At 43.9% G+C, this 26,484-nt stretch overlaps 1 protein-coding gene across 5 annotated transcripts in view; it reads left to right on the forward strand.

Annotated features, from left to right (window-relative positions):
- Nucleotides 1-26,484, forward strand: part of prex2 (phosphatidylinositol-3,4,5-trisphosphate-dependent Rac exchange factor 2) — a 212,689-nt gene that overhangs the window by 180,497 nt on the left and 5,708 nt on the right. For all 5 annotated transcript variants that reach the window (XM_055928871.1, XM_055928872.1, XM_055928873.1 and 2 more), the window contains 3 exons: nucleotides 10,030-10,096; nucleotides 10,369-10,559; nucleotides 18,648-18,750. In XM_055928871.1, coding sequence (XP_055784846.1) covers nucleotides 10,030-10,096; nucleotides 10,369-10,559; nucleotides 18,648-18,750 — 361 coding nt within the window. The remainder of the gene's footprint in view (nucleotides 1-10,029; nucleotides 10,097-10,368; nucleotides 10,560-18,647; nucleotides 18,751-26,484) is intronic.

The raw sequence follows: 26,484 nt of genomic DNA on the forward strand, positions 1-26,484 counted from the left end.
TATTGAGTGTCTTGGTGTTGAATACTTTTGTATTCGGTCTTGACTCGTCTTGGACAGTAAGGACTCGTAATTTCTTTCTGAGACCAGTGGAGTAACAAACTCAGAATTATCAGTTTCCATTTAGTCAGCACATAAAACTCCTTCGCCAGGCCAAATACAGTGCATTCGGAAAGTATTCAGACCCCTTGACCTTTTCCACATTTTGTTACATTACAGTCTTATTCTAAAATGGATTAAATAGTATTTTCCCCTCATCAATCTACACACAATACCCCAAAATGATTTGCACATTTATAACAAAAACTAAGAGCAGAAATAACTTACTTACGTACGTTTTCAGACACTTTGCTATGAGACTTGAAATTGAGCTCAGGTGCATCCTGCTTACCATGATCATCCTTGATGTTTCTACATCTTGATTGGAGTCCACCTGTGGTCAATTCAATTGATTGGACATGATTTGGAAAGGCACACACCTGTCTACATAAGCTCCCACGGTTGACAGTGCATGTCAGAGCAACTTGTCTGTAGAGCTCTGAGACAGGATTGTGTTGAGGCACAGGTCTGGGGGAGGGTATCAAAACAATTCTGCAGCATTGAAGGTCTCCAAGAACACAGTGGCCACCATCATTATTAAATGCAAGAAGTTAGGAAGCACCAAGACTCTTTCTAGAGCTGGCCCCCCGGCCAAACTGAGCAATCGGGGTAGAAGGGGCTGGGTCAGGGAGGTGACCAAGAAACCAAAGGTCACTCTGACAGAGCTCCAGAGTTCGTCTGTGGAGATGGGAGATCCTTCCAGAAGAACAACCATTTCTGCAGCACTTCACTAATCAGGCCTTTATGGTAGAGTGGCCAGAGGTAAGCCACTCCTCAGTAAAAGGCACATGACAGCCCGCTTGGAGTTTGCCAAAGGGCACCTAAAGTACTCTGACCATGAGAAACAAGATTCTCTGGTCTGATGAAACCGAGATTGAACTCTTTAGCCTGAATGCCAAGTGTCACGTCTGGAGGAAACCTGGCACCATCCCTACGGTGAAGCATGGTGGTGGCAGTATCATGCTGGGGGGAGGTTTTTCAGCTGCATGGACTGGGAGACTAGTCAGGATCGGGGGAAAGATGAACGGAGCAAAGTACAGAGAGATCCTTGATGAAAACCTACTCCAAAGCACTCAGGACCTCAGACTGGGGCGATGGTTCACCTTCCAATAGGACATCGACCCTAAGCACACAGACAAGACAACGCAGGAGTGGTTTGAGTGGCCCAGCCAGAGCCCGGACTGGAACCCGATCTAACATCTCTAGCGAGACCTGAAAATAGTTGTGCAGCGACGCTCCACATCCAACCTGACAGAGCTTGAGAGGATCTGCAGAGAAGAATGGGAGAAACTCCGCAAATACAGGTGTGCCAAGCTTGTCGCGTCATACCCAAGAAGAGACTAGGCTGTAATCGTTGCCTAAGGTGCTTCAACAAAGTACTGAGTAAAGGGTCTGAAAACTTATGTAAATGTGATATTGCAGTTTTTTTTGTTTTTTTTAACCAAAAAATTACCTGTTTTGCTTTGTCATCATGGGGTATTGTGTGTAGATTGAGGGTTTTGTGTGTAGATTGATAATGATTTAAAATAAAACAATAAAACATTTGAATAAGGCTGTAACGTAATAAAATGTCCAAATAGTCGAGGGGTCTGAATACTTTCTGAATGCAGTGTACATGGACAGAACTAAGGGGTTTCGAAAACGTGATCAGCTGTTTGTTTCCTGGGCCCAAACCTCACGCGGGTAAAGTGCTCACTAAACAACTCCTTTCTCACTGGATAATAGTGGGGGCTATCACTTTGGCCTATACAAGTAAGGGACTCCGGTCTCCTGCTGGTCTGTGGGCTCATTCCACTAGAGGCATGGCTACGCCCTGGCCTTTATTTAAGGGCCTATCTAGCCAAGATATTTGTATGGGCTTCATACATTGGCAAAGTTTTTTATACAGTAGACTGGATATCACTGCACCAACTCTGATGCATACTGTATTAGGTGTAGGATCTTCTGAGGGGCAGGGCCCATTTTGTGTGATAGTGTCCATTTTAGTAGACCATTTTATAGAGTAAGAGGGAAATACCTCACTCGTACGATCAGAGAACCGGGGTTACGGTCATAACCTAAAGCGTTTCTGTGTTTGTATGGTGTGGGCGTACCCCAATAACAGAATGATGTGGGCGTATACTGGTCAATAAAAATATTAATGAAAAGTCAACAGCTGATTGGCCAGCTCATTCAATGAGAAAACTCGGCCACAAACATGACGTCATCCTCTGAGAAAGTAATAAGCATTTTTGAAACGGTCTGTTGAAATGCACATTTCACTTGGGCTTTTTGAAGTGTATTTTTCTCACATATATGCTTTGGCCACAAATACAAGTATAGGAAGCGTTTACATTATTTGGGTATGAGTTAAAAGATTATGAGCTTTTAAAGGGGATATTTTCCCTGGGCAGTTACTTTAAGCATGGTAATGTTACTCTCAGGGTTTCTGGACTCACTGTTTCAGCTCTGTTTGTTTCATTGATGTGCCTCAGTAGACTGCACGCCACTATTCAGATTCCCACGCTAGCTTTGTCTGAAACGCAGAAAACATATGTGCCTTAGAACCCCTCAAACACACACACACACACACAGTCCGTTCCTACTGATTGTAATGAGCGTGGCCTGCCTGGGAAAGAGCCCGGAGTATTTTCCTTTTGTTAGGAGAAGATGAAACAAAGTGGCTGTGTCCCAAATGGCACCCTATTCCCTGTATCAGTATTTCCCAACTCCAGTCCTCAAGTACCCCCAACAGTAGGCATTTTTATTGTAGCCCTGGACAAGCACTGCCCTATATAGTGCACTACATGGGGAATAGGATGCTATATGGGATGCACACAGAGTTAAGTCTCCTTGGAGGAAGGTCTCAGTCAAATGAGCTGGGCTGGAAGCCATAGGGCATCCTTGGCTGCCGTCCAAATCCTCTATTAAGGCCCTGTGTAAAAATGTATGTGGTGGGAAAAGTACCCCATTAGTTATTACAGAGGAGGCTTTAACACTGAGACTGCTGCCCCACTACAGTTCCCCTAGGACTCCAATAGCCTCTTATACACACACAAAATGGCCTCCTATTCCCTATGTGCTATGGTCAAAAGTAGTACACTATGTTGGGAATAGGGTGTCATTTGGGATGTAGACCGAGAAGCAACCCTGGGAAATCACCAAACAAGATGAAGTAGACCCATAGAACTCCTGTACAGTTCACACACAGATGGCTACTAAGGCTTTTCCTTTTGTTTCCACCTGGTGGAATGGGAAGGGCCCAAGAGTGAACACAGGGCATTGTTAATCCCAATGCTTCCCCCTCTGAACGTTGGAACTGGTTAGAATGTGGATGGAATTCCTTGTGGGAAACTTACGAGTCTTTTGTCATTCTAGAATTCCTCTAGAGGGTTCCGTAGTGTTCTGGGAGGTTAAGCTGTTGCCCAGACTGCAAGGAGGCGGGCTGTCTCACACACGTACACTATCACACTCACACACACACAGACTCATTCAGTCTCCGCGTAAGGGTTCAGAATTGAGCAAAGGAGCGTGGATTAAACTGCGAGGGTGTCACCAGCGTCAGTGGGAAAGGAAACTGTGATGTCAGGGCTCCTCGTGTTTTACAATCTCATATACATCAACCATACCAGTAACCCCACGGAGATGCTATAATGTGATATGTGATTATATGGGTATCCCCTTGTACCAACATGTGTATATAGTTACAGTACTGCATGTGTGGGCTGACTATAATTTCCAATTCCCAAAATAAGGTTTTTCCCAACCACCCAATTGCCATCCGTTGACCAAATTATGTCCCTTTAAATTGGCTTCACTTACCAAAACACCCAAAGGATATCATCCTGACCTAAAGTTTGCCCTTATTATTAGTTAGTCATCAAAGATTAGGTCCCAAATGGCACCCTATTCCCAAAATAATCCCTATGGGCCCTGGTCAAAAGTAGTGCAGTCCATAGGGAATAGGGTGCCATTTGGGACGCAGACAAGGACCTCCAGGCTCCTTCCTCTTCATGGTGGGCAGTATGTTTGTCTATGGTATAATCAGTGGGTAATATGACCTTGGCTTGGCAAAATGCATCTACAAGGATGTTATTTTTTTTTGCTTTAACAGAAAAGTGTAAGCAGCAGCGTTGAGACAGAGGGTTCATCCCAAATGGCACCATATTCCCTATGGGTTCCTGGTCAAAAGTAGTGCACCATATAGGGAATAGGGTGCGATTTGTCAGAGGCAGAGTTGGCCATTCAGATTGAAGGTGATTCCAATCTGACAGAGCAGGGCTGTGTCCACAATGGCATCCTATTCCCTATATAGTCAAAAGTAGTGCACTATGCAGGGAATAGGGTGTCATTTGGGCAGACCAGTTTTGTGTGATAAAATGTTATTGGGCAGAAAGAGAGATATTGGAGTGTGAATGGGTTGTGGTGTAGGGACTAAATGGTAAGATGCATAGCAGGCCTGTAGCAGGGCCTATATTTAGAACTTTTACGGGGTAACTTTTGAGTGTTATTGTCTTGTTGAATTTCATTTTGTTTTATGCTAGTAAAACTTAGTTTTAATGCATACAATATGAAGTCAAAGTATTTATGGAGCAAGATTAAAGTTTTGTTTTTTTGTCATCGCTCCTTGGATAATGTAAGGAGGATACTGGCTTTGATGCACTCCAGCCTTTTTGTTTGTCCGCACACATCTCTTTGCGCATGCACACGCACTCACACACACACACACACACACACACACACACACACACACACACACACACACACACACACACACACACACACACACACACACACACACACTATAGTTACCAAGTGCAAACAGCATGAGTCTGGATGAGAAAAACTCATATTTAGCAAATAGGAATTTGCAGAGAACCACCCGGCAACCCTTTTAAATGATTAATGTTCGTTATGGACCCCAAGCCATTATATGTGCTTGCAAAGGGTTTATGGAGGGTGAGATGGGGGGGATTGAAGTGAATAACGTTTCTAGCCGAAAGCTCAGCATAACTCCTGCGCTATCTCAAGCATTTTGTGAATGATAAGCCAGTGTTGAACCAATTACATGGACCGTTAACTCTGCCTGAACCAATAGTAAACTCCCCTCATAGTCATTTAGCTTTGGGAGACTGCAAGTTAAAGGATAATGCTATGGTGCCGATGATGTAACTGTGTTGTGTGCCAGGGCTTCCGTTTGCCGGTAATTGACGGCTTTTGGCCGATAAATACAGTTGTAGCCTGCCAAATTATCCAGGTCTGCCCTGCTGCTGAGGAGAGAGTGAGAGAGGAGCGTTGGCCTAGGGAGAAAGATAAGTATTCTGATTGCAAAGAAGCTACCCTGTTGTCACAGATGGAGAGAAGATGTTCTTGGCTTCCTGTAGGTATACAGTACTTTTTTATTTCTCAACTCTCAATTATGAGTTCAGTAGCAACAATTTTACAAAGATATTTGATATGGCGTTGAGATACGGAGCCTGCGAGATGCAGATTGGCCATTGCGAGTGTATAGGCCTCATTGGGCGGTAGGCTACAACTGCAACATTGGACATTAAATGTCATTTTAGATTAGTACAGGGCTACTATGAGTCATGGTGATCTGTTTTCCACTTACTCATGTGGTGAATTAGCCCCAAATAAATTAGCCTATGATATTAGAGCATATAAAGATGCAGGAAAATGAATCTCTATTGAACTGATCAGGCCCTACACCCAAACAAGGGCACTGCGTTCATCCACCTCTGGCCTGCTCGCCTCCCTACCTCTGAGGAAGTACAGTTCCCGCTCAGCCCAGTCAAAACTGTTCGCTGCTCTGGCACCCCAATGGTGGAACAAACTCCCTCACGACGCCAGGTCAGCGGAGTCAATCACCACCTTCCGGAGACACCTGAAACCCCACCTCTTTAAGGAATACCTAGGATAGGATAAAGTAATTCTTCTAACCCCCCCCCCTTAAAAGAGTTAGATGCACTATTGTAAAGTGGTTGTTCCACTGGATATCATAAGGTGAATGCACCAATTTGTAAGTCGCTCTGGATAAGAGCGTCTGCTAAATGACTTAAATGTAAATGTTAAATGTAACAACAAAAATATCAAAAGATTCTGGTGCTCTATTTTAAAAGTGAAATATAACCACTGTAGCATGAGTGTCTACCCACAATGCATGACAATCACTGAATTAGGTTGCATATTCAAATATTTAGAATCACAAAATGAAACAACTTATTTCTTCAATACCATCTCAGTAGTCTATTACACTTAAGCAATACGCCTCGAGGGAGTGTGGTATATGGCCAATATAGCATGGCTAAGGGCTGTTCTTTAGCACGATGCAACGCGGAGTGCCTGGATACAGCCATTAGCCGTGGTATATTAGCCATATACCACAAACCCCAGAGGTGCCTTATTGCTATTATAAACTGGTTACCAACCTAATTAGAACGGTAAAAATAAATGTTTTGTCATACCCGTGGTATACGGTCTCATATACCACTGCTTTCAGCCAAGTTTATAATTTTTTATAAAGCACTGTGAATTACTTTATAAGATGATAGGCCTACTCAATTTTTCTATTGAGTAATGTGCAACTCGCTGTTCAGGTAGGATGCAATTTTGAAACTTTAATAGATTTCTTTTGTATTTATAGTCATTTGTTTTACACATATTATTATTATTAGTGTATATTATTGTAGGGCTATTTATTAATCCAAGCCAGTTCTTTAAAACCTGTTACTGCAGTGGGCTCAATCAGGGTCACACAGAGTGTTTCTTGATAGTCTTAAACAAATCTACTTTGAAACAAAAGTATACACCTCACATACATGGTTATGGGCTTAACAAAAATAAGACACCTGTATCATGTCAGATATAATGTACGTTGAAATGTATTCAATGATGTATTTGCATCCCAATATTACACTTTATATACAGTACATCACAGAAGACTGAAATATAACAAAACCGATTGATATAGAAACACTGGATTTTCTGCGTAAAAAAAGAAAAATATTTAAAATATGAATAACATTCCACCACTGAGGTCACTAGGACATTTGATGACAAGAAAGGGCTACATATGCAAAATTGTCAGGGTTGTGTGCAGCGAAGTAGCAGAGTCAGATGCAGGACACAGGTGTTGAGCGAAACACAAAACGTTTACTCAAAATCACAGCAAAATTCCACAAAGGGAATAATAAGAAATAACAACAACCACTAACGTAACCAACAATCACGGACAAAACAGAAATGAAAGCCAGAGGGTTAAATAGGGAACATAATAGGGGAATTGAAACCAGGTGTGTAATTATGCAGACAAAACAAAACGAAACAGAAAAATGGATCGGTGGTGACTAGAAAGCCGGTGACGTCGACCGCCGAACACCACCCGAACAAGGAGAAGGGCCGACCTCGGCGGAAGTCGTGACAAAAAATGTTTTTTTTATTTTTTATTCTGTTGAGACATTTTCATTGGCTAAATTAAGTTTGATTTGTCTTTTTAATTGTGTGCCTGTTGTAAAATAAATATAATTAGTCATTCATTTGTTAGGTACGGTAGGCACTAGCCTTTCTTGGTAATTACTGCAATATAAGCTGTGAAGGTTTAAACTAGTTTGCCATTGTTTTGTTTAATTCCGTTGAGCCATTTCTTTGGCCAAATTAAGTTCCAACTATAATGTTGTGTTTTCCGGAATATAATATCCTGCTCGTACTTTCTCTATAAACAATGGCTTGATTTACTTTCGATATTACCCTAATAAAGTTTAGAAACTTTTTGAAGGTTTGGTGTGGTCTGGCTATTAGCCTATTATACTGCAGGCCTATGATACGAGGCAGTGCGCAGAGGCGCTCCGACTGACTCCAACAGTTGAATGTTTTTGGCCTACTGGAGTTACTCCTATAATCTAACAATAAAATGCTTATCTTTATAAAAAAGATTCAAATTAAAAATGTCCGAATTAGCCTCCTTCTGTACTCCTATATCTCTAAAGCAGACGCAGTAGCCTATCTGAAATGCATGTCGTGTCGTAGCAAGCCGCCGGCATATCTCTTATCTCTCTCTCTGGGGCTAAGCTTCTCTTCCTTTTACATTTTTTGACCCCCAAAAATGAATATACCTAATACAGTGGACGCCTAAGCCAATAGGCCTATGCAGTGCCCTGATGCATTTAGTGCTCATATCTCTAATAGCTGAACAGGGTGGTGGACAATATTTGTTTTAGGAAAGTAAAAATCATGGGGAGAAATATGCTCTAAAGTTTTGCATACGCTACAGATGGAAATAGTGTTTTTGTAATTAGTTATAGGCTGTTTTTAAGGACACGTAAATGTGGCTCATTTAGCAAATATCCGTCGTTTTTGGAAGGCGCTGGCTGCTCGGGTGGACAGACAGCCTAATGGGTTACGTATCCAATGCATATCGATGACTGGTAAATAGCTTAAATGTCCGATAAATAAAAAATATTCCCGGTCACTTGTCCAGCGCCAACTTTTCCTAACGGAAACCCTGGTTTGTGTTTGTAGAATAAACTTGATCTCCCCACCCTGCCAGTACTGATTTACAGCATTATTAAATTCTGAACCATAACTGTTTTAATGTGTCAGGCAAAAATATCATTGTGATAATAAACGTCAAGGCAGTCTGTCTGCATTCCCAAATGGTACCCTATTCCCAATGGACCCTGGTCTAAAGTAGTGCACTAAATAGGGAATAGTTGGGACTCATGCATGTACTGGGCAGACTAAACTGAACATTAATGGATTAGCTTTTATTGTCAGCAGTATGAACAATATCCCTGGCATTACACTTTTCTGTTTACCCTCAAGCCTAAACACTAGGAAACATGTCAATGGGAATCTGCAGGGATATGTCTCTATCCAGTATATGAATAACAATACTTTGGCTAGCAGAGAGGATATCGCATATCGCCAACTGAAGATTCTTAGATGCAGGATAGGAGGCTAATGGCCACAGGCAGATGCATATCATTCTGTGTGGTGTGTGTGTGTGGTGTGTGTGTGTGTGTGTGTGTGTGTGTGTGTGTGTGTGTGTGTGTGTGTGTGTGTGTGTGTGTGTGTGTGTGTGTGTGTGTGTGTGTGTGTGTGTGTGTGTGTGTGTGTGTCCAATGCTTGAGGCTGTGATGGTTGTAGATAGTTGTAGTTCCTGCCTTGATTCATAGCTTGAGGCATATTTGGAACGATATAATAAGACACACACACACACACACACACACACACACACACACACACACACACACACACTTGGTATAATAAGAGGGGGTTGACTGACTGTGACTGATTTTACGTACTGCTGAGCCAGCACCATTAGCCTCACACACATCGTCCATTCTCCAGCCAGCCATCTCCATAGAATAGAGAGACCAGGCTAGTACTGTCTCCAGTGGCCATACTATGAAACTACACCCTCCCGCACACTATGAAACTACACCCTCCCGCTCATTGAAGGAATAAAGCTCAGATGAGATGCTCAGACTGCGTCACAAATGGCACCCTACATAGAGCCCTGGTCAAAACTAGTGCACTATATAGGGAATAGGGTGCCATTCGGGACACATACTTAGTTTGTGTATCTGCTGAGCTTGGATCTGGAGCTTGGACTGGGTTAGTCAGAGGATTTGATGTACCACACTACCCAGCTCCAAAACAAACACTTGATGGACTGCTGCCCTATTTTCCCTGCTTTGCAGAGCAGGGCCTGGGCCGGCCTGATCTGCTGCTACTGAGTCTGACCTATTGGTCAAATAAAGGTTAAATAAATTGGTGCAAAGGATGTGGCATAACGCGTAGGGCTACTGTGTTGCTGAACTATGGGTGCCATAGTGTGGAGGGCTTACCCTAACCTCATGAATAGTCCGTTAAACATTGTTTATCATTAGCTAAAACCATTGTCATGCTAGGGAGCAGCATTGTCTAACCTTCCTGTGTTCCTCTCTACAGGGCTTTCTACCTGGATAAGTCCAACCTTCCCCCCAGCTCCACACCTAAAGCTGCCCTCATAGACAAGGTAAGAGGATCCGGAAACACCATCCTCGTAGGTTAGTTACAGTGGAGTCTTGGTCTGATACTCACGTTATGCAGTCATAGCAAGTAGCCTTGTCCGAGCCGGAATGATCCATGGCACAATGGTCCTGTTTCTGTAGCGCGAGTCAGCTTGATGTACAAGTATACCCCCTGGACAGGATGCTAGTCTACCGCAGGGCCTGATACAGTAGTCCTACGGTATTAACCCTCCCTCCCTTTCTCCTACCTCTCCTTCTCCTCTCCCTCTCCCCCCAGTTGATGCGTCCTCTGAATGCTCTGGAGGAGTTGTATCGGCTGATGGAGAGTTTTATCTCCTCCCGTCGCACGGCAGCTTGTCAGTATACAGCCTGTGGGGCGTCAGGAGTCGGCCTGCTTACCGTGGCATCAGAACTCTGCTCTCGCCTCGGAGCCACACACATCGTCATGTGCAACAGCGGCGTGCACCGGTGAGTGACAGAGAGAGAGAGAGGGGATCTGGCAGAAAATATTCAAATTAATATTAGAACCAATTGCACTTTATGGCAGTAAAGTGTGCGGTGTGCTTACAAAGCAAGAATTTGACAAATGGGACAAACCCCCAATGGAAATGCGGAATTCTGTACGAGCATCCTTAGGCTACAGAGAAAAATCCCAAACATCGCATGCAGAGCAGAATTAGGCAAATTCCCTCTTCTGAGTAATATCTAAATAATGTTAGAATAATTTAAAAACAAGTGACCCCCCCACTTCGGGCTGTTGTGGTGACCGTATTACTGCGTCACCAGCAGTTGTGAGTCATGATCGCAGTAAAATTCCACATGACCGTTGACTCACGGTAATCTCCTCTTATGCACTCTGAGTCTTTGACAATTTTTAGGGCCTTCCTCTGACACCACCTGGTATAGAGGTCCTGGATGGCAGGAACCTTGGCCCCAGTGATGTACTGGGCCATACGCACTACCCTCTGTAGTGCGGGTTAGGGCGACGCTAGGGTCCGGGTTAGGGCAGGGTTGTAACCTTAAATACCAATATGTGACCATAGAGAAGAGTCCCCTCAGCCAGCTGGTCCTGAGGCTAAGTTCGCTAACCACTACCAAGCCAACAAAGCCTCAGGACAACCAACCAAATTATCACAAAGCAAAGAAAAAAATCTATCACATATTGGAAAGACAAAGTTAACTTCAATGCTAGTCTGCTTACAGCCAAATATCTGACCACTATGACTGGTCGAAAATGGAGAAAAACACTGACTATGTACAGTACATACTCAGTGAGCACAGCATGGCCATAGAACCTGGCCCAGAGAGGGGTCGAGACGTAGCTGGATTTTCTCCTACATTGCCAGAACTATAAAGACTATTTTCTTCCCCCAAATTTAAAAACGAATACAAAGATTTTGAAACAAAAACAGAAAAGGAGAAAATCCAATATCGAAAAACCTCTTTGTGGCATATTAGCTGCAAAATATGTCACTTCCTGACACACCCGTAGGGACAGCCAGTGGAATGACCAACCAGTTATCTATCTGCTTCATCATTATTTAAATTATATCTGTCTATATGTTTGCCTTGGCAATGTATGTGGTAACACTTTCCATCTAGAGAGAGAGAGAGAGAGTGACTTGTCCCTTCTCCCATTGTCACCGCTCCTCTCACATTGTCCCCCATTTCTCTCCCTCCCTCTCCTATTTCTTCCTCTCTATATCTCCATATTCTGTCAATCTCTGACAGTTATTTAGCAGGCTTGGCTTTACACACACACACACACACACACACACACACACACACACACACACACACACACACACACACACACACACACACACACACACACACACACACACACACACACACACACACACACACACACACACACACTATGTTCTCTCTATTTGTCTCCATCCAGCCTTCTATATCCCCCCTACATTTCTATGGCATCTCCATTACCACATTGAATGTACTCATTAATAGGTCTGAATCCCAAATGGCACCCCATTCTCTATATAGTGCACAGCTTTTGACCAGAGCCTTATGGAACCAGGTCAAAAGTAGTGTGCTATACAGACAACAGGCTGCCATTTGGAACACAGTGTAGAACTTACTATTAATATACCTTCCTCTGCATTAGTTATGAAGCGGATACTCTTAGTAATGGCTTTCATTGTTCCTTAAAGAGATGGTTAGTGCCTTTTTAAGTGAATATAGCACTTTTTAGACAGGAAGTCAACGACAGGTCAATTACTTCCATTCTTATTACATTCCATGTATGCGTTCCGAATAGCAACCCTATATTATGCACTGCTTCTGACCAGAACCCTATGGGCCCTGGTCAAAAAGTAGTGCACTTTAATAAGGAATAGGGTGTAATTTGGGACGCTGCCTATATAAGGTTCCATCTTTCACCTGCCAGATCTTGTCTCGATTCATCATCCTGTGGGGACGGAAATATCCTGATCGTTTGTCACCCCTGATCCCCGCTGCTGCTTCATTCTCTCTTTCATATTTTTATCTCTTTCTCGCCCTCTTCCTCTCTCTTGCCGTCTCTCGCTCTCTCTCCCTCTGTCAGTCTCTCTCCCTGTCAGTCTCTATTCCACACACACACACACACACACACACACACACACACACACACACACACACACACACACACACACACACACACACACACACACACACACACACACTTGCGTGTGGTGGTGTGAATGACAGTGTGATAAAGTGTTGTGGAGTGAGCTGCCCGGCTGGCTGAGCTCTAATAGAAAGCCCCCGTCAGACTAGTGACTGCTGCTCCTTTATTAACTCACAGCCGTGTGTGTGTGTGTGTGTGTGTGCGCGTACGAGCGCATGTCCGTGCGTTCAGATGCGTACACGAGGATGTGTGTGTTCGAGCACCACTATCTGTCCACAAGTCACCCATACAGGCAGGCTAAGTGTAGCGTGACAAGGCAGGTCAATTCTAGGGTTATTTGTCGGCCTGTTTTCCCGCCCTAAATGCTATTCCATCTAGAGGGTTCTATAGAACGGGTTCCTGGTTCCCGGTACCATGTTTTTCTTCCACAGCCTGTTCTTTTCTAGAACCATCTGAGTGTTTTTCTACGTACAGAACCACTCTGCTCTAACTTCATATTAATCAAAACACTGTTTATGGAACAATTCTTCCATAATCAAATATTCATCAAACTCTGACGCAGTACAGGATACAGCTTAATAACATGCTTTTTTTTCGGGAAACAATTCCAAATCTGACGAACGCAGTAATCCCAAATGGCACCCTATTCCCTATATAGTGTATGACTTTTGTAGGGCTCTAGTCAAAGTAGTGCTCTAAATAGGGAATAGGGTGACATTTGGGAATCTGACTGTGTGAAATCTTAATGGATTCCAGAAGGGTAGAAATAAGGAAATAGCAGGATGGTATTTATGAAACACTATGAAGCCAGGCCAATAGATTAGTAATGTAATGGAAACTGCACTATCAGAGAGGCAGGCAGGCAGCTCGTGCGCACGTGCACGCACGCACACACACACACACACACACACACACACACACACACACACACACACACACACACACACACACACACACACACACACACACACACACACACACACACACACACACACATACACACACACACAGGTTGCTCTATTGATGTGATTAGTTGGCCTGATGGGCGAGGTAGCAGTGAGGTTTAATAACAGTGAAAGCAGCAGCAGTGTGATATTCAGGGGCTCAGCAGTTTACAATGTGCTGCCTCTGCTCCTCTGTTTCTCTCTTTCTCTACAATGTGCTGCCTCTGCTCCTCTGTTTCTCTCTTTCTCTACAATGTGCTGCCTCTGCTCCTCTGTTTCTCTCTTTCTCTACAATGTGCTGCCTCCGCTCCTCTGTTTCTCTCTTTCTCTACAATGTGCTGCCTCTGCTCCTCTGTTTCTCTCTTCCTCTACAATGTGCTGCCTCCGCTCCTCTGTTTCTCTCTTTCTCTACAATGTGCTGCCTCCGCTCCTCTGTTTCTCTCTTTCTCTACAATGTGCTGCCTCTGCTCCTCTGTTTCTCTCTTTCTCTACAATGTGCTGCCTCTGCTCCTCTGTTTCTCTCTTTCTCTACAATGTGCTGCCTATGCTCCTCTGTTTCTCTCTTTCTCTACAATGTGCTGCCTCTGCTCCTCTGTTTCTCTCTTTCTCTACAATGTGCTGCCTCCGCTCCTCTGTTTCTCTCTTTCTCTACAATGTGCTGCCTCTGCTCCTCTGTTTCTCTCTTTCTCTACAATGTGCTGCCTCTGCTCCTCTGTTTCTCTCTTTCTCTACAATGTGCTGCCTCCGCTCCTCTGTTTTTCTCTACAATGTGCTTCCTCTGCTCCTCTTTCTCTCTTTCTCTACAATGTGCTTCCTCTGCTCCTCTTTCTCTCTTTCTATACAATGTGCTGCCTCTGCTCCTCTGTTTCTCTCTTTCTCTACAATGTGCTGCCTCCGCTCCTCTGTTTTTCTCTACAATGTGCTGCCTCCGCTCCTCTGTTTCTTTCTTTCTCTACAATGTGCTGCCTCTGCTCCTCTGTTTCTCTCTTTCTCTATAATGTGCTTCCTCTGTTTCTCTCTTTCTCTACAATGTGCTGCCTCCGCTCCTCTGTTTCTCTTTCTTTCTCTCTCCCTCTCTTTCTCTCTCTTTTACTCTCTCTCTCTCTCTTCTGTCTCTCAAGTCACCCCACAAAACCCTTTAGATAGGGGGAGCAGGAGGTGAGAGCTCACACTGTTCCAGAAAGACTAAGAAGAGAGTATCTTAAAAATGACGATGGACTGATTGAGAAGAGGGGGAAGAACAAAAAGAGGGGACAGGCAGATTCTCATTCCCAGATGCTTTGAATGGAATTACTACTATTTATCTGAGCGACGTTTCCATACAGTTCAACTTACATATCTACCTTAGACTGCTGGAGCCAGGAAGTTAGTCACATTTAGTCGATTTTCAGTCATCTCTTTACAGTAGGATTATCGTCGACTGACGGGCACTCAAAGATGTTTCAGAGATGACCAATGACCATTGTTCATTGTTGTTGCTTATCCGTCATGTAACCTTTACCGGGAGTAAAAGGCAGAGTTTCTGCAAATAAAATGCAACCGTAAACATCTCACACACTGCTACATTCACTTTCATCATCGCATGTCACACATCAAAGCTGAGATGGCAAAGTACATCTCCTTTTCTCTCTCTTTCTCTCTCTCTCGCTCTCTCACTCTCTCTCCGTGTCTATTTCCCTCTCTTTCTATTTCCGTGTCTCTTGGTAGCATTTTCATTCCCTCTCTCCCCCTCTCTCCCTGGTTTATCTGTATGGGCCCAGGGCTAGGCGAATGGAGCTTGTAAATTGGCTGTGGGTTGAAAGCAACGGCATAAAGCAGATGGGTATAAATCAGCTGTTGCAGTGACACCAGCCCAAATGAACAGAGACTCTGTCAGTATCACACACACACACACACACACACACATGCGCGCACACACACACACACACACACACACACACACACACACACACACACACACGCATGCGCGCACACACACACACACACACACACACACACGCATGCGCGCACACACACACACACACACACACACACACACACACACACACACACACACACACACACACACACACACACACACACACACACACACACACACACACACGCATGCGTGCACACACACACACGCACACGCATGCGTGCACACACACACACACATGCACACACACACACCTCAGCCTCATGAGCCTGGTCGTGGCAAGACCAAAATGGTGGCTGAACAACTCCGTGTGGGTTGTGGCACCAGGTAATTAGACAAGCTTTAGGTGGTTGGTAGGGAGTCATGGTATGACCGCTGGCTTAGTCCCTCGCCACGTTGTTCTATAGTTAACTGCTGTAAATGCGGTTAAAGTGAAGTGTTCGTTCTGGCTGGTGGATAAATGTACCACACGAACATGAGACAAGATGGGAGGATAGTTTATCCTCATGTCTTTGGCAGCAGCACACCTACTCAGCCATGTTCTAGAAACCTGACACCAGTCCAAAGCAGTTAGTGGAACTGAAGCTCAACAGGACTTTTGGCTCCGCCTGATGGTGTAGTAACCCTAGTTGGTCAAACTCATGTCCAACTCATGTCCCAGGAAAGTATGGTGATAAATATTGTATTGAATTAAGAAGAATTGAACACTAGAGAGAGAAGGTTGGTTGACAGTTTGTCATCGCGTCTTTGACAGCATACCCACTGTAACGTTGACAAAACTAGTGAAATGTAGAGAAACATCAAACTCCAATGATCTATCGTTTTCATCAATGTATTCTTACAGGAAGGCAGGCTGGCGCTATGAGAGAGTTTAGACTGTTAAATTGTCTGTAAAAGGGTTGTGGATCGACGGGGCTGTGTTGCTTGTTGTCGTAGAGGGGTTCCCTAGTGGCCTTGACATCTGCCGCTGGATGTATACTGTACACTAGGGTGGTGTGTGTTTTGAAAGGGTTACTTACTGTAACTTGTGAATCAATCCGAAACTCAGAATACACCTCACACACATCACACCTCATCTTCAGTGAGAGTGTGTGTCTGAGGACACTAGGGTTTTGTCTCAAATGGCACCATATCCCCTATATAGTTTGCTTGTTTTGATCAGGGCCCATAGGGCTCTGGTCAAAGGGAGTACACAATACAGGCAAAGGGTGGTCATTTGGGACACCCTACTGTGTGCTTGGAGTCAGCTAGCTGCCTCACAGGGATGGAATGTATCAATTCTCTCAATGAAGGTGTGCGAAAGCTTCAATCTGAACAGAAGGTTTACTTCCTTCTCATCTCTCTCTCTCTCTCTCTCACTCACTCACTCACTCACTCACTCACTCACTCACTCACTCACTCACTCACTCACTCACTCACTCACTCACTCACTCACTCACTCACTCACTCACTCACTCACTCACTCACTCACTCACTCACTCACTCACTCACTCACAGTTATTTTAAATCAAAAGAAAGGATTCATTATTATCCTAGTTGTTAGTGAGCTGTGAGTGACATTATAATGACTATTAGATGTATACATCAGTAGACCTATATGCTAAGGCAGACAAATATGACGATGACACAGCTACAATAACAGATGAATCACTATTTTGTACTGGTAGGGGAAAAGTACTTTACAGCAGTGTTGTCAGTAATGGCTTTAACTATATTGAGTTGATAGGCTGAGGCAAAGGCAGAGAAATATGATGATAATGAGTGTCAAAAAGAGCAAAGCGAGATTCATATAATTAGATTGTACCGGCAATTGATAGGGGGGATCTTGTGTTTGTAGGGAAAACAACTTTACCGCTTTGTTGTCAATAATGGTAACTCTGCGTTCCTTACCCACCAATGGAAGACATGCTGTGGGATGGGAGGGTGTTTGAGAATGATGTACAGTGCATTCGGGAAAGTATTCAGACTCCTGAACTTTTTCCACATTTTGTTACTTTACAGCCTTATTCAAAAATTGATAAAATATACACTACCGTTCCAAAATTTTGGGTCACTTAGAAATGTTCTTGTTTTTGAAAGAAAAGCACATTTTCTGTCCATTAAAATAACATCAAATTGATCAGAAATACAGTGTAGACATTGTTAATGTTGTAAATGACTATTGTAGCTGGAAACGGTTGATTTTTTTTATGGAATATCTACATAGGCATACAGAGGCCCATTGTCAGCAACCATCACTCCTGTGTTCCAATGGCACATTGTGTTAGCTAATCCAAGTTTATCATTTGAAAAGGCTAATTGATCATTAGAAACCCTTTTGCAATTATGTTAGCACAGCTGAAAACAGTTGTTCTGATTAAAGAAGGAATAAAACTGGCCTTTAGACTAGTTGAGTATCTGGAGCATCAGCATTTGTGGGTTCGATAACAGGCTCAAAATGGCCAGAAACAAATAACTTTCTTCTGAAACTCGTCAGTATATTCTTGTTCTGAGAAATGAAGGCTATTCCATGCGAGAAAATGCCAAGAAGCTGAAGATCTCATACAACGCTGTGTACTACTACTTTCACAGAACAGCTCAAACTGGCCCTAACCAGAATAGAAAGAGGAGTGGGAGGCCCCGGTGCACAACTGTGCAAGAGGACAAGTACATTAGAGCGTCTAGTTTGAGAAACAGATGCCTCACAAGTCCTCAACTGGCAGCTTCAGGAAATAGTATCCTCAAAACACCAGTCTCAACGTCAACAGTGAAGAGGCGACTCCGGGATGCTGACCTTCTAGGCTGGGTTACAAAGAAAAAGCCATATCCCAGACTGGCCAGTGAAAAGAAAGATTAAGATGGGCAAAAGAACACAGACACTGGACAGAAGAACTCTGCCTAGAAGGCCAGCATCCCGGAGTCGCCTCTTCACTGTTGATGTTGAGACTGGTGTTTTGCGGGTACTATTTAATGAAGCAGTCAGTTGAGGACTTATGAGGCATTTGTTTCTCAAACTAGACACTCTAATGTACTTGTCCTCGTGTTCTGTCCAAAGCACTTACCTCTGACCTCTGTACCCTCTACAGCTGTACCCTGAGTGTGACCCTGGAACAGGCAATCCTATTGGCTCGTAACCACGGCCTTCCCCCACGATGCATCATGCAGGCTACTGACGTCATGAGGAAACAGGTATGGAGGTGACGGCACCACACACACGCACGCACGCACGCACACACACACACACACACACACACACACACACACACACACACACACACACACACACACACACACACACACACACACACACACACACACACACACACACACACACACACACACACACACACAGTCTTCTACAACTAACCTTGTGGGGATGCAAAATTCAATCCCATTCAAAATCCTATTTTCCCTAACCCCTAAACCTAACTCTAACCCTTCCCCTAACCTTAACCCCAAAATCTAACCCTGAAACTACCCTATCTCCTAAACCTAATACTAACCTTAACCCTAAACCCTGTGGAAATAGCATTTGTTCTAGTGTGGACTAACAAGATCTCCCCATTTGGTCAAATTTTTGTTTGTTTACTATTCTTGTGGGATCTAGAAGAAAAAGAAACGCACACCTATTTAGGCGAGGTGCTGGCTAGCGGAGTAGAAAACTTGAAAATAAAGGAGACTCTAGGAGCTCAGACGCAAAAATGTAATAACCAACGTTATGACAGCAAAGTTGTCTTCATCAGGGTATAATCTCAAACACTGCGGGATGACTTGTTTATATCGTGTCAAAAGACACACAGGTGTCTGTAATCATGGCCAAGAGTGGCCTACTATCATTGGTTAATTCTCAAATATTAAAATGGCATACAAAGAACAGCATACAAAAAACAAATGGATAGCATACGATCATATATTCATTTTAGACTACACAAGCTTACAAACAATTACAATGGCAAAGTCACAGTAATCACAAGAATGGCTTCAGATCAAAGTCTACGTTGAGACCGAAGGGAGCGAGGGTCTTTAAGTTAAAGATCCAGGCAGCCTCTCTTAAACACGTCCACACACACTCTCTCTCTCACTCACTCACTCACCTACTTTTACAGCTCAATAACCTGGTTGTTATTGCAAAAAGGAAATGTGTTGTTTTCAATGACATACAGGACCTGGCTGTATAAAGGTTAGATGAATCCATCACTCCTCTAGTACCCAATCCCCTCCTCTCAAACCCCTCTGTTGTTCCCCTTGACATTCTACAGGCCTTGTTCCTAACGCTACTTCACAACAGCAGATAGATGTGTAACACTAACCTACTACTATATATTCATATATGAGCGTACACACACACACACACACACACACACACACACACACACACACACACACACACACACACACACACACACACACACACACACACACACACACACACACACACACACACACACACACACACACACACACACAGTCTCTTTCTAGGTTTTTTAAACACACCTCAGCCATACTGTGAACCATTTTTTCTTGGAGACTTGCATAAAAGCACAGCCTCTTCTTGTACCATGCAAAGTACTGTAACGCTTCAGGATGTTTTTATACTGTGTCCGCTCTTTCTCAGAGAATTACCACTAAAAGCACCGTCTAAGCTTGTAACCTTTCAAACCCAAAGAACAGGCTGCTATTGTTCTCAATGACACACAGGACCTGGCTGTATAAAGGTTAGATGAATCCATGTTCACCACTCCCCTCCTCTCAAACCCCTCTGTTGTTCCCCTTGACATTCTACAGGCCTTGTTCCTAACGCTACTTCACAACAGCAGATAATGTATTATTCCAACCTGGCTGAGGAATGGATGTGTGTGTGTGTTTTGAAGAATGGTTTGCTTCCGGCAATGAGAATATGTTGTTAATAATTCGACAGTGTTGATCTCCTCCCAAGGAGACGTCGTAGAAAAAGCAGAATACGTCTTTTTAGTTCTGCTGTAGTGGGCTAGGTCTATGTTCCAAATGGAGCAGTTTTTCCCCGTATAGTGCACTCCTTTTGACCAGGGCCCATAGACCTCTGGTCAACGGTAGTGCACTAAATAAGGAATAGGGTCCCATTTTGGAATCATCCCAGAGAGTTAATATCCAAAAGATACGCTCATGTAGTCGCTAATTCTATTTGTCTTTGAAGAGTCATCGCCAACTGAGATTATGCCAATAACCAATTTTATTTTAATCGCCAGGCAAAGCTTGTTATGCTATCTCTATTTTATTTCCCATGACCTGAATAGTTATAGCATTGGTTACCTTTACAGAAATAACGTTTGCCTGCTTCACAAATGGCACCCTGTTCCCTATATAGTAGGGACATAAGGCTCTGGACAAAAGAAGTGCACTGTATAGGGAATAGGGTGCCATTTGGGAAGCAACCTCTGTGGTGTTGGTTCCCTTCCTGGATTTATTTAACTAAAGAGAGAGCTCGGTCTCTGCAAACCAGCAAGCTTACCGCTGCATTTGAGCTAGTTCTCATTTTTACCTCTGTAAGGCTATTTCTAAAAGCTTCTCCTCTCCTCCCTTCTCTCTCATTTCTCCCCCCTCTATCCATTTCTCTCTCTATCTGATTATATTGTTGCCAGAATTGACTCCCCTCTGCTTGCCAGCATACAGGATAGGGGTGTGTGTGTGCAGGCATGTGTGTGTGTATGTTCGCTCGTGCTTGTGCATGGCTCCTTGGTTAAGTCCAACCGTCTACCGTGAAACTATCCCTCCACACACTCCTTATTTATTTTCACAGGTAAAGTCGTACTGTCATTCAGAGACTGTTCTGTCTTGGCCTGTATCTCCGCACCTCATTAGTAAGACTGTGAGTGGCCAGTCAGCCAGCCAGTCAGCCACAGGATAAGGCATAGTTCGCATCCCTAATGGCACCCTATACCCTATAAACTGCACTACTTTGGACCAGGGCCCACACACACACACCCACAGGGCTCTGGTCAAAAGTAGTACCCTATATAGGGTATAGGGTGTCATTAGGGACGCAGTCTGATAATGGAAACCTAGGGTAGAGAGAGGCTACTTAGGCTTGTCTTCGGTCTCACAGAGAAGAAGTGGGCAGTTGGCCAACAGGAGCACTATACTATTAGCTGTTTGACCATCAGCTGGAGTAGATGGTTGATACTTATTCAAAAAGTTCATCCAAAATGACACCCTATTCCCTACATAGTTCACTACTACTTAGTGCACTACTTTCCACCAGAGCCCTATGTGGTCAAAAGTAGTGCACTATGTAGGGAATAGGGTGCCATTAGGGACACCTTATTGAGTGTTTCAATGCACACAGTGATTGAAGTACGTAATGATGTTCATTTGAGTAGGCTGAAGTGTGTTAGGGTGCATCCCAAATTGCACCCTATGGGCCCTGGTCAAAAGTAGTGCACTATAATAAGGAATAGGGGATCATTTGGGACTCTACGTGTTTGAATGGATTCTCTACAGAGACACAGTGAAAGAGCCTTTTGTCATTAGTTCTGTTTTGCAAGGTAATGGCACAGTGCTAGGAGACCATATTTCATGCAGTGTATTGTATTTTCAAAATGGAGATTAATGCTGTATGGATATAACGATTTATCTTGTTAGTTTGTTCTTTACAGTGCATTTTTATTTTGTCAACTTTTAACATTTTAAAACGTTGACTGTATGTCTCTAGGTCATTCACAGGTCATTCATTAAAGTGGTATTACATTTCATCTAATTTAAAACCTCCAAATATTCCCGGGACATTTCTAAATGTATAACTCCATTATGAATCAAATCAAATTCATTTATAAATATTGTTTTACGTCAGCAGATGTCACAAAGTGCATATACGGTATGACCCCAGACAGTTAAGTCCAAACTAAGTGAGAAAGATGTTTTTTTTAAATTCACCAGATAGGTGCAGTGAAATGTGTTGTTTTACAGGGTCAGCCATAGTAATACGGCTCTCCTGGAGCAAATTAGGATTAAGTGCCTTGCCTGGCTCAGGTATTTGAACCAGTCACCTTTTGGTTACTGACCCAAAGCTCAAACAGCTAGGCTACCTGCTGCAGCCAGTTAGCTTTAACCGTTAGGCTACCTGCTGCAGCCAGTTAGCTCTAACAGCTAGGCTACCTGCTGCAGCCAGTTAGCTCTAACAGCTAGGCTACCTGCTGCAGCCAGTTAGCTCTAACCGCTAGGCTACTTGCTGCAGCCAGTTAGCTCTAACCACTAGGCTACCTGCTGCAGCCAGTTAGCTCTAACCGCTAGGCTACCTGCTGCAGCCAGTTAGCTCTAACCGCTAGGCTACTTGCTGCAGCCAGTTAGTGTAACAGAACAGTCTGGAAAACAGCCCAAGAGTCCTGTGTGCATCCCAAATGGCACCTTATTCCCTACATAGTGCACTACTATTGACCAGAGCTCTATGGTCCCTGGTGAAAGCAGTGCACTACATAGGAAATCGGGTGCCATTTGGGACAAAGCCCTGGAGTCCTTGGTTTTCTCCTTTTTAGACCAGACAGACACCACATCATGAATAAGATGAATAAGATGAATATGAATACTGTATGTCATTCACTAAGGTTCCTTCCCAAATGGTACCCTATTCCCTATATAGTGCACTACTTTTGACTAGAGCTCTGATCAATAGTAGTGCACTATATAGGAAATAGGGTGCCATTTGGGAAACAACCAAAGTCTTCTGTATCATAGAATATGATTCCAACAGAAATCACCCATCATAATGTACCTTGAATCCCTTGTCAACGCTCAATCTGGAAAGGATTTGAATTGCATATCTGTTTGAAACTTTCCCAGGTTAGGGTAAGGCAAGGTCAGACTGTTTAAGAAGTCTCTTTACTGACTGGCCCATGGGTGTAAATGAGTCTTCAGCTATTAATTTGAAACCTTTCACGATTCATCAAGGGAAATGGGTCATAGCGTTGAAGAGCAGTCTTTCTAAGACAAACCTCTTCTCTGAAGTATGCTTCGGTCTCTCAGATGTGTTTCATTGCCTAATAATGTTTAAGTAACTCTTAAGTAACTGTTTTGAAATCCATTCTCAAGTGTGAAGCTAATGGAGACTCCAGACACAGGCTAGGGACCACTGGAAAGTATTTCACAAATGAACCCATGCTTACCTAACCAGCCTCATCTCCAATCTCAGTCTCTCATTTGCTCATCCAACCCCTCTTCTCTCCAACTAAACTCTTTCTCTATGTGAATGTGTCCTCAATCAACCTAACACAGTTGAATAAAGACTAAACCCTATAGAGGTTCCAACATCCCACTGGTCACCATAGTCCCACCGTCACGTAACCAGTCTCAACATCATTCTCCCGTTGGTTTATTCAACCCGTCTCCAATACAACTCTTCCACAAGTCGTTGCAGTTTGAGATTGTGTCCTCAACCAACTTATCAACTGCTGTGTCCTCTAACACTTAAAGCCGTTGCAGATGGAAGAGGGCCAGTTTCAGTGCTCCGTTCCTGACAGTGGGGGATCTCTACCTGGAGGGTTATATGTGGATGGATCACTGTGATAGACATGGCTGTAATTACTGATGCTATCCACACACACACACACACACACAGGACAGACAGGAGACTGTCTGACTGAATGACTAAGGTGTACTTACAGACAGGGGTTAGACGGGTTATGGACTCACAGAGAGACTTGTTAGACATTGGTGATGCTGCTGGCGTAAGAGAGACTGGCGTTTCAGTGTCATTCTGTGTGTTTGCGCGTGTGTTTGCCCATGCAACTGTGCATGCGATCACACTCGTGTCTGTGTGCGTGCGTCTGTGTGAACGCAGGTGTTCTGGTGTCTGACAGGGTTTAACTCAAAGTTGCTTTATTTTCCCCCTGTAGTCTAGTATCTGCAGACTCAGGACAGAACACTACAGTTACAACATTAGTGCTGATCATACACCCCTCCGTGTGCTGATACAACTCTCTCTCTCTCGCTCTCTTTCTTTCAATCGCACCTGCTCACCCCCAGCTACCTCATCTAACCCCCATCTATCTCTCTATTTCATCTCCTCACAGCCAAGGCTACAAACCGCATCTCGCTGGTTTTAACAGTAAAGAAGCGTTTTAATCGACTTCCGCTGTCCTCCAGATTGGCTGAATTTCCTTTGCATCTCCACCCACCAGGTGCACGTTCTTCTCCCATCCCCTCACACATCTTTCTCTCAACCCAGTCTGTGATCCTATTTCTCTCTCCTCCATCCTTCCATCTCCCTTTCCATCACTCTGCTCCCTCTACCCCCCCTGCCCCCTCCTATAGATCTGAATGGACAGTACACAGCGGTATCTCGCACAGTGTGGGAGCGAGCTGTACTGTATGACACCCCCTTAACCACCCAGCTTATTTATAGATGCTGTTAATGTAGAGGAAATGTCCAGGATTTACACCCAGGTGGCCTGTACGGTGACTAGTCACCCCAGGCCCTGATAGATAGATACAGTATTTAGATAAAGGCCAATCTCTGCGTTTCACATGGCACCCTATTCCCTATGTAGTGTACTATGGGCCCTGATAAACAGTACTGCACTATATAGGGAATAGGGCACCATTTGGAATGCAGACAATTTCTGACCTCTCTCGCTTTCTCTCTCTGGATGAAAACTGCACATTAAACAACCAGCGGCAGCCGTGATTAATCTGATTGATTCTCATCTCTGACTCATGCCCGCATCCCTCATCCCTCAGGCATTGGAGACATGTCGTCTTTGTCCTAAATGGCACTCTATTCCCAAACGTCTCTGGTCAAAGGTAGTGTACTATGTAGGGAATAGGGCGCCATTTGGGAGGCAGATATAAATGATGTGGCCTAGCCCCTCAGGCTCGTCTGGATGTACGCCCCGCAAACAAGTCGATCCAACAGTCTTTGACAAGGCCATGAGGGTCTAAAATACAGAATGGGGATGTTGGAACTCTTTTATCATAACTTTTAGCTGTTCTCCTGGGTCGGATGAGAGATGTGCATTTCCACACCTGGTGCCCCAAGGCTGTCACTAAAGTTCAGTTGGAATTCAATGATTTGCTCAATTTCGATTCTCTACCCTTCTCCTGACATGTGCGTTCAAATAACCCCCTCATGGATTTAAAAGGAATTGACTGGTGTGAGAACTAAATAAGGAGGGCATATCCTGCAGCCATGCTTCCACCAATCCAATGCTGTTAAATGCATTCGGGGGAGTGAATGAAGAAGGGAGAAGGGTTGAGAATTCAGAACGCAGCAACTGGTTTCTGCAACGATTTGAATTATGTTCCGAGTGTCTTTATGCATTGTGGAGCAGAATGGTTCAGTGATGCTGAACAAAGTGTGATCTGAGAAAACAGCAGGAGATCATATAATATTTATAACAGGATATCATTTATTTACTGGCCATCTCTGCTTTGAGGCTTGCTTGGTACATAAACTCAGCAAAAAAGAAAGGTCCCTTTTTCAGGACCCTGTCTTTCAAAGATAATTCGTAAAAATACAAATAACTTAACAGATCTTAATTGTAAAGGGTTTTAACACTGTTTTCCATGCTTGTTCAATGAACCATAAACAATTAATGAACATGCACCTGTGGAACGGTTGTTAAGACACTAACAGCTTACAGACGGAAGGCAATTAAGGTCACAGTTATGAAAACTTAGGACACTGAAGAGGCCTTTCAACTGACTCTGAAAAACACCAAAAGAAAGATGCTCAGGGTCCCTGCTCATCTGCGTGAACGTGCCTTAGGCATGCTGTAAGGAGGCATGAGGACTGCAGATGTGGCCAGGGCAATAAATAAATTGTCTGTACTGTGAGAAGCCTAAGACAGCGCTACAGGGAGACAGGGCTGACAGCTGATCATCCTCGCAGTGGCAGACCACGTGTAACAACACCTGCACAGGATCGGTACATCCGAACATCACACCTGCGGGACA

Source organism: Salvelinus fontinalis, chromosome 7, assembly GCF_029448725.1.
Source record: "Salvelinus fontinalis isolate EN_2023a chromosome 7, ASM2944872v1, whole genome shotgun sequence".
Lineage (NCBI taxonomy): Eukaryota > Metazoa > Chordata > Actinopteri > Salmoniformes > Salmonidae > Salvelinus > Salvelinus fontinalis.